We start from the raw sequence: 9,227 nt of genomic DNA on the forward strand, positions 1-9,227 counted from the left end.
TTTTCTTGGGTGGTTGTATTTTTGCGTGCCCTTTTAAAGAAATGTAGATTACTAGTTGTACATTGAGTGTTCAGAAGTAGAATAGCTGATTAAATTGTGAATCCTTTATAGTTAAAAAAAAATACATCCTGACTTTGTTATATCTGTAGCTTCACTCACGTTGAACATAAGATTATCACATGCAAAAGCAAACGAAATGTAAAGCCTCCATATAACTGGTTATTTATTCCATTTGACAATTTTGAAATTCAGAAACATGATTGATAGGTTATTGTGGGAGAAAAATTAGAACGTTTATGGTAGGAAAAGAGAATAAAGATCTTTGTCATGAAAGAATGATTTCTGCATTAGGAATAGCAATCCAGACACCTGCCTTCCAAACCCAATTTACGATTCATTTACTTTTAGAAGAGTAATTTTACAAAACATTCTGTAATTTCATAAGGGCATTTTTGTTCATTGGCGGTACCATAACATTTGAATAAGTTATGACTTTTAAAACCAAGTTCTTGTTCTTGCTAACCCGCTTAGTGCCATCAATAGTGCCATTAGAGATTATGTATCTTGATTCTTGATCCACAACTTGAAAATCCTTATACCAGAATTAAAAATTAGGAAATTATACAAGTATACAGATCATGTAGTATTAGAAGATATTCCAGAGGGAAAATTGGTGATCAACAGTTGTCCAGCACCCCCAGTACTGGATAGTTTTAGATCTATTTTAATCTCCTTAATAAGTCCTATAGCTATGCAAGTGAGTGCATTTTGATAACTGCTGTGCCTAATTTGTAACAATTACTGTCAGCCTTCAGTTAAGAGACTGTTCATTCCACACTGGCCCAGAAAAGAGTGAAATGTATGACTCGTGTGCATAATTTTATTCACATCATATTTCATACTGATTATGTATTGATGACATTGATTCATTTACTCTTTACAGCGCCACTTGCATGGATATTAAATCTTATTGACCACAGATGAATTTTAATTTCAGATTGGTGATAGATTTTTCCATCAGCTCTGATAGTATGTTTGACTTTTTCATCATTAACCCAGGCAATCACACAGCACTGAGTTATTGCGTTGAAACAAAAAGTGCACACTTCACTTGGTAATTCTTTATGGATTTACAATAGGAACTTCATTAATGTCTGTTGTAAGGATCACAAAAAAAACAACATTTATCTGCAAATAGGAATTTAGCAAGCTTCAAAAATCTCGGGGAAAAAAATAGACTTCTTTGTCTTCTGTAATGCATTTTCTTAGTGCGGTGGTGGAGGTGGGTGGGTGACAAATATTGAAAACTTTTAACCATTAAAATTATGCTGCCATATTTTGATGCTTATATTTGTCCTTTCCCTTGCTCAAGTTTATAAGGTAATTTTAAATGTATGTTCTGTTTCTTAGTGTTAATTACATGACATTATGTGCACTTTAATTTACTAATATGGGAAGCTACATAGAATAACCATTTTAAGAATAAAAGTCGAACTTTTTAATTACAAACTAACCAGTCACTGTTGATGAGGTATTTCAAGCTTCTTTAAGGAGTGCCAAGACATATAAATGCTTAAAGATTTTTAAGATTTGGATTCTAATGAAGTGAATCTGCAGGGCAGAGTTGAGAACAATGAATGAGTAACATAAATATTTTGAGATACCTATTCAGAATAGAGGCAAAGCTGTTCGTAGTTACACTTGGTAGCAAAAAAAAAAATATGCTAGGAATAAAATGGTAGACCTTCTGTCCACTCCTTCCGATGTAAAAGCTTAATTTTTCCCCAAGTTAGAGCTTCACTTTGTTGCTGGTTTTATACCATTTCTTTCTCTGACTTAGCAAAGTACTATACAAAACAATGATTGTAAAAAATGCAGTTCACCAGCATGCATGGTGAGAATGAAAGGATGTAGAGATGAGATGGAAAATGTTGCTGGATTGTGAAGCACTGAATACAGGCAATAGCAGTGTTAGATAGGGACTAAGTATAAAGCACACCTAAGAAATATGAGCAGGATTTCATACTATCTTTTACAGTGTAAGATGGCGTAAATTTAGAGGTGTTAGGGAGGAGAACTGCAGAAAAGCCAGGTTTACCTGTTGATGAGATTACGTGTATTGTGCCTTTCATTGAAATCTGTTTTCCACACCTTTTCCAGGATGGCAGTGGTAGGGTATTCATTTTGGAACACTATATTTTAGGCAATGAATAAGAACCTATTAGTGTATATTTTCTTAATGTTGGAAGCCAAAAAAGAGACAGGTGGCCCTCAGAAATTAATAGCTCTTAAAAGGCATAAGGAAATACAACGTAAGGGGATGCTCTTGTCAGACCTTGGTGAGAAGCTGTGTTTTGGGGGTGCTGTTAATTAAGAGCGTTTCCCTGTTGGCATAAGGCATAAGTGTCTCACATTTTTGCCCTTGGTGCTCAGCTCACCATGAGCACGGTCAATTCACAAGGTAGGTTTTATAAATAAAGGTTTTGGGCAAGCTGAACGTGGTCCAGAGAGATATTAATGAGAGGGCAAGGGGGAAGAGTTAATGAAAACACACTTCCTGGTGGAACATAAACTACTTTTTGGAACTGGAGAGGCTTTAAAATTATTTTCCCAAAACCCTGTGGCGTTTCTTTCTGGAGGCGATGAGATGGGGGGAAATGACAAATGGCTTCGTTTTATTATTTTCTCCTCTCTCGTTCTCCATATTTTTGGTAGGGAAAATTGGACATTTATTTTGGCCGTTTTCCTTCTATTCGCAGAATCAATTACATTTTTGGTGTGTTATGTGTGGTAAATATACTCAAGCATCCTCTGGCTTAAAAGCAATGAGTTGACTATTCAAACATCCCTTCTTTAAAGGCAGTTAATTGCATGGAAAACATAGGCCCCCATTGTCTGGTCCCTTTAAACTTTTATTCTGAGATTTGTTCCCAGGGTCTGGGCTGTGTAGTGTAGTAGTTGTTCTGCATCATTGGCTGTTGTATATTCCCAGAAAAATAATTTTAAGCTTTTAAATCATACAGTGATTGAAATCTTGCATTTCAGATGGACTGAAATCTCAGGCCACTAGTGTTCAACGATCTACAACATTTTATAACCTATATCACTTAAAGGAGGCTTGGCTAACTTCGAGAGAATACTGCCTTCTAGAGGGTTATGTAAATCAGGAATTGTGGCTAATTTTTTCTTCTGTAGATTGCTGCCTGTTCTGGAATTTTTTTCTTCCCGTCAAAAGTGTGATGGTGCCATCTAGAATTATCTGTGCTTTTCAGTGGAACAGGAGTTAGATCACATCTCTTTAGTTGGAGGAAAATTTAGTGAGTGTTCTAGTCTACATGTCACTTCGCAGTTCCCCCATAGTTACATAATTGGTGTTGTGTGTGTCCATCGTAGAGGACATTTGATGCTCATTTATTAAATATGCTTGCTGGCTGCTGCTGCATCTTTGTTCTGGACAGACAAATTACCTTTCTCACACTGAGCTTCCACTCTGGGGAATTAAGCCTTCACCAGTTTAATTAGCTTGGAAGTGGGGGGTTGCAGTTCCTAATAGACTACAGGCTTTTTGTGAGTTAGGGAAAGGGTGAAACGAGAACTTCCTGGGAAGCTCAAAATGTCATTTAAAAACCATAACAACCTAATATGTATTATTTCATTTTGGTAATTGCAAACAGATTGTATTTGACAAGTGTGTGGATTTCCATGTCTGACTTAGACATTGAAGCTACCCTTGCATTGAACTATGTTCTTTTATCTATCACAGGTCATTAACACATTACATGTATTGATTCACATATTTGTGTAACTATTAAGTGACATAGCAGATAAGAAATAGTGAAAAATATGTGAATATTTGTACATAGAAATTTTCATATAGACACACACCTATAGGGTAGTACCAATATGGGTGAATATTTTTCATATGGGGATATGGGAATAATAATGATAACTGCCATTATTTGTTGAGCTTTTATTAAGGGCCAAGCACTGTTGAAAGTGCTCCCGTATGTATTATGTAATTATCGTAACAGCGTCATTATCCCTTCTTTAAAGATGAGGAAACTGAGACACAAGCAGTTTAAGCAACATTCCAGAAGGTTACACGGTTGAGCATATTAACCCAAAACTTCCTAGGTAGGAACTTGTCTGGGAATGTCCCCGCTATTTAAAAAATTCAAGATCCCACTGCTGGGCAAGATGTTACATTCCTTTTGGAAAGACACTTGCTCTTAACAGAGTTAAGCGATTAATTGTAGAAGTACTTCACACCAGAAAGTTTCTGAGCGTCCATTTACTGTCTCATTTTCTTTGCTAGTAAAGCTGCAGAAAATGTTATGCTTTACTTCTTCACTGCCAGATTAAGTAGCATAGAAAGCCTCTATCAAGTCACAGTTGGAAAGTAAGCTAATAAAAGAAGATTAGTGAATATGGGGAAGACAAAAGCACTCATGTTTGAGTTTAATATCTCTCAAATTTAGCATTTTAGCTAAGATGCCCGTTTTTATTTCTTGCAGGTCTGCTAAAAGGTCAGAGTAATGCAGAATGCGTGCCTTCATCTCAAATTTGTTCATCACAGGTGGATCCCATGTGTCTTCAGTAGACAAGTCACCTTTGTAGCTAGCACCAGTGCCAGCTCCATGCCATTGCACCTTCTTTAGTCTTGATTGCCCTTCCCGCATTTATTGGTGTATTAAAATGACTGAATATGAACATTAAGGACTCCATGAACCTGGGCTAATGGGAGACTGTAGAGAAAATGAAAAAAGATCCACCAGAGGACATCTTGGGGGGGGGAGGGAGCTGGGGGGGGAGGGAAATGACTAATGAAGCTAATTAAAAGAAGCATTCAAATCTGCTTTCTACCCTCATTAACAATTAGCAGGGCACTGGCCAGAGTTCCTACCCTGTGTTTTACCTGAACAACATTCTCTTTGCTCTTTGTATATTTCAGTGTTGTAAGGAAACGTGTTTCAATCAAAACTGAACATGAGATAAAGGAAAGAGATGTGGCTTTTGTGATATTCTATCACAAACACTTATTGTATCTCTGTAAAATACAATGTATGTATGCATGTAAGTGTTTTTGTCCTAATGTTGCTACTCCCATGGCAAAGAAAAAAAAAAGAATGAAAAAAAGAAAAAAATTGGAAAAAAAAATCAGGCTCATAGCAGCTACTGTGTAGAAAATTCCCCCTACTTCTAATTTGCTGAATGAAGAAAAAAAAATCTTTTATTTGTGATATTTTCAGAGACATTTGCTCTAGTATGGTGTATTTAAATAATAAAAACTTAAAAGAAAAAATATTTAATGGTGTTTGGGTTTAAACACTGCTTTTTCTCTTCTGTATTTTGAAAAAATTTAGTTTTTATTGTTGTTGAATAACAAGCTCACTTTAACTTTGAAGGAGTTGAGGGAGGTGGTGTGTATATTTATTTAGCTCTGGGCCAGTAAGGTATTCTTCAAATTACTTAACCACGCCATTATTGGCAGGGGTACAAAGCAGTTTCTAACAGAGTCTTTTCTATATAAGTCAAGAATATTCTGTTAACAGCATTTTGTTACACTTCTATATCACAGTAAGTCTTTTGTGTTTATATATAAATACTTGAGTGTCCACTATTTTGTTTATTCTTTTTCTCAATAGCAAAGCCTTGGGTATTGATGAAAAGTATGTAAAAAAAAAAAAAATACGGCACAACCATCCTGTTCTCTTACTGAGTTTATAGTTTTTGAAGGAAGTCACAATTTGTAAGTCATACCTGTACATATTTTGAAGCTCGCTTAGTTGTAGGGACCCAGAGCTCTTTTTTTTATAGTGATCTGTGATGGGTGAAGTAGCCACTTCCTGGTGACCCTTAGGCTCGTGTGGTCGTCTGTAAGATGTTTATTTTGTTTTGCTCCTACACTTCTTTACTGACTCTGCCTTTCCGTATGTATTTTGGGGGAAGATTCTGACTTCATTTAGTCTTAGTCTTGAGATACTGAGTTGCTGGTTGCAGGCAGCAGTGTCCACGACGCGCCTGCACTGCCTGCAGAGCTGCCTTCCGGAAAGCAAGCAGTATAACAGCTAGTGCTGGAAGGAGGAAAACCAAATAGGCCTGGAGGCTGAGGTTGTACTGCCAGCTTCCTTAAATGTGAGCAAATTTCAACTACAATTTCCATCACAGGCTAATAAAACCAGGTGTGTGAACACCTATTTTAAATTTTCTTTTTTAAGATGTCATTTTATTTTGTTCCAGAAAAGCGCCTGATGTAGACCCTCCCTCTGAGAATAGCCATGGAGCCATGTAGAGAGGTGTATTGTAGCTCAGCATATCTCAACTACCAGTCAGCTTCCCTTTGAGAACTTCTGTGCTCACTTCCTGTTTTCAGAGATTCCAGGGCAGGGGGGAAAAAAATCAGTTGAACTTCAAACCTCCCAGAGGAGATTGTAAAGGCATAGAGTTGAAGTGAATAGTTTTGTTAGAACCTTATAAAAATAAAATGCAAGAAAATAATATGAAGAAATCACATATATATCTGTTTGAATTAGATCCTTGGAGAATTTCTTCAAACTAGTTCTGGTTCTCGTATTTGTTTTTTTTCCTTTAAGGAACTTTCTGAAGGAAGTTAGACTGGGATGGTAAAGGGGGAAATGGGTTTATGAGATTGCAGGCATTTTCTATATTCTTTTTGGCATAAGCACTCATGTCACTGATATGTACAAATTCAAAGGAGGTGGTTAATAACTTTAGTAAGTAATATATTGTGGCATTTAGTGATGTGGAGGGCTAAGGTCATTACAGACTTTAAATAAACTATTATATGGCTGGTTCCTCAAGCACTGCGCGTGTTTAATAATGAGCTTCTAAAAGCATTTCTTAAGTTGCAGACCTATAAGATTACAAATGTCACTCATGTTAGTATAATCCACATGCAAGTGATGAAGCCTTCTCTTTGATGTGCTAAATTGGAGAAGGACTAATGGAGCTATGAATATACAATAGAACATATTTAAGTAGTAGTCTTGCTTTAGGTAAAACACTTTCTTGAAACCAGAGGCATTTCAAACAATAAAACCTGGCTCTAATGGGGATGCTCTGTGTGGATAGAAAGCTACTAAAAACACTCAGGTTTATTCTGATGTGAGCAGCGATTGTGTGCAGTTCCTCCCCCAACCTCAACATTGCTTAGGAAAAAAAAAAAAAAAAAAATCTATGAGTTTATTCCACCTTTCATCCATTGCATTTGTGATGTTATTAGTTAGCGAGATGGACACTGTTGTTTTGAAAGGACTTATTTAATATTAACCACGTCATAGAGCAAGATGGCCCCCAGTCCCTACAAGCAAGTGCAATTAAAAATAAAAGCAAATGTTACTGAGCCCTGCTGAACTGATAAAAAAATTATGTTTATGATACATATAAATGTCTCAATCATGCAAATTGTCACTCTTGCTAATGAAACAATTTTGTAAAAAGATTGTCCTCTAAAAGGGTTTAATGTTTTTTACCTATCTGTCTAGTGAGATTTATACATCCCGCAGGGCAGGGGAGCCTGAAGCTTTTCCAAACCAAATCATTTGCCACTAGAACTATTTTCAGCTCTTCATGATTAGGAAATAGTTTAACCCGGACTGTAGTGTCTTATAAAACACAAAATGAGAAAACTGTCACACCAAAATGAAGTCTGTGAGATTGTCATCCTCTTAATATGAGCTGTATTTAAATTCTTTTGCCCTTATTAACACTGATATTTGAAACAACTAATCATCTAAAATGAAGCTCTTAAAGGGCTTTAAATGTCAATATAGTAAGATTCTAATGTGCACTATTTATATAAAATATTTCTTAGGACCCATAAATCATATAATAAACAGTGAACCCAAGAGGTACATATGGAGTCTAGGGAAGAGTTCCCATGTAGCCTAATTGTATTTAAATTGAGGAGATCCAAAAACCCCATCACCCTTCACCTCAAAGACCTCTTCACCCTTCACCAGGGAATTCTATCCTGGGTGCTGTCCCACCTATGACCCCTTTAAGAGGCCATTGGAAAAAGGCCATTTACAAGTGAATGTTACTTACAGCTTTGTTACTAAGACTCACCTATTGTTAGTCCAGCCAAGTCACAGAAATGCTTATTGCAGTTAAATAGCAATTTGTTTCCATGAAACTGCAATTAAAGTATTACTGAGCAGCCATTTTAGATTGGCAGTGCTCTGAACGCATGTTAAACAGCCAGCTACTCCCACTTGCAGAGTCTGAGATCTGACTAGCAGCAAAGTGTAACACATTCACCAATGCTGGGTACCTAGTTAAAGAGGCATTTGTAGCCCTCTGCTCCCATCGTGAACATGCTGAGAGCAATGACAAGTCGGGGCTCATTTTTGGATGGTGAACTTGCAACTTAACCTCAAGTGAGTACTGTTTTCAGTTGTGCAGGAAGTGCTTTATGCTAGTAGATATGTGCATGTTTCCTAGAGGGAATGTTTTCAAGTTCAGATTGATTCTGCTGAGAATGGACAGCAACTCGGAGGCCTCAAGCCAATAATGTACTACAGGCCCTGACATGTTACAGCTGTGTAAACAGGGCCATTCTATTTCCTAAATCACAACTAATAAAGCAGAGGATGAAAATCAATTGATTCTGTTATAAGTTCTTTGAATGACACTGGAAAGTTGTTTAATGACCCCCTGTTAGAATGGACAAGCCTGAGTCGAGTCACCAAAGTACCGATTTTAATTGTCTCTCTCCCCTCAGAACCAGGGCAGGACAGCCTTTCCTAGGAATTGACATCACCATCGCCAGATCAAAACCTGCTGGGGAGAGGAAGGATCTGAACTGAGTTCTTCCCGTAGATCTGACATTCAGAATTTGTTGAGTGAGAAAGGTGAAGTGCAAAGGTTGCATTGAAAATGTGAAACATTGATGCAAGATCCTGAGAGAAAAGGATTTCAGAGGTGGTGTTTTAAAATGCAATTAGCACTGAATTCTAACCAGTTTGGAAACAATCATTAGCTCATGAGAACGGGAGGCATCTCACCTTCCTTCACTCTAGAACAACCCCCCATCTTGAACTAAAAGGTTCACATCCCCAACTTCTTCAAAAACTCTTTTTATATTTGTATGCTTTCACCTGTTGTTTGAGCTGCAAGTTTTTTCTTAAGTTAGAGTTTCTTCCTAAATTAATTTTTCATTTTTGGTGAATTGAATATTTTTAGGAACTGTAAAGAGAAAATCTGAG

The 9,227-nt window shown here is 36.8% G+C and overlaps 1 protein-coding gene across 5 annotated transcripts in view; it reads left to right on the forward strand.

Moving 5' to 3' along the window:
* The window catches only part of LMO4 (LIM domain only 4), a 17,120-nt gene extending 11,816 nt beyond the window's left edge, over positions 1-5,304 (forward strand). For 4 of the 5 annotated variants that reach the window (XM_063624323.1, XM_063624326.1, XM_063624325.1 and 1 more), the window contains exon 5: positions 4,515-5,304. In XM_063624323.1, the coding sequence (XP_063480393.1) occupies positions 4,515-4,523 (9 nt within the window). In that variant the 3' untranslated portion in view covers positions 4,524-5,304. Of the gene's footprint in view, positions 1,858-4,514 lie in introns of those variants that run through there. The other variant, XM_063624322.1, reaches the window with a different exon arrangement.
* Positions 5,305-9,227: the final 3,923 nt, after the last annotated feature.

The sequence above is a fragment of the Symphalangus syndactylus genome, chromosome 12 (genome assembly GCF_028878055.3).
Source record: "Symphalangus syndactylus isolate Jambi chromosome 12, NHGRI_mSymSyn1-v2.1_pri, whole genome shotgun sequence".
Classification (NCBI taxonomy): domain Eukaryota; kingdom Metazoa; phylum Chordata; class Mammalia; order Primates; family Hylobatidae; genus Symphalangus; species Symphalangus syndactylus.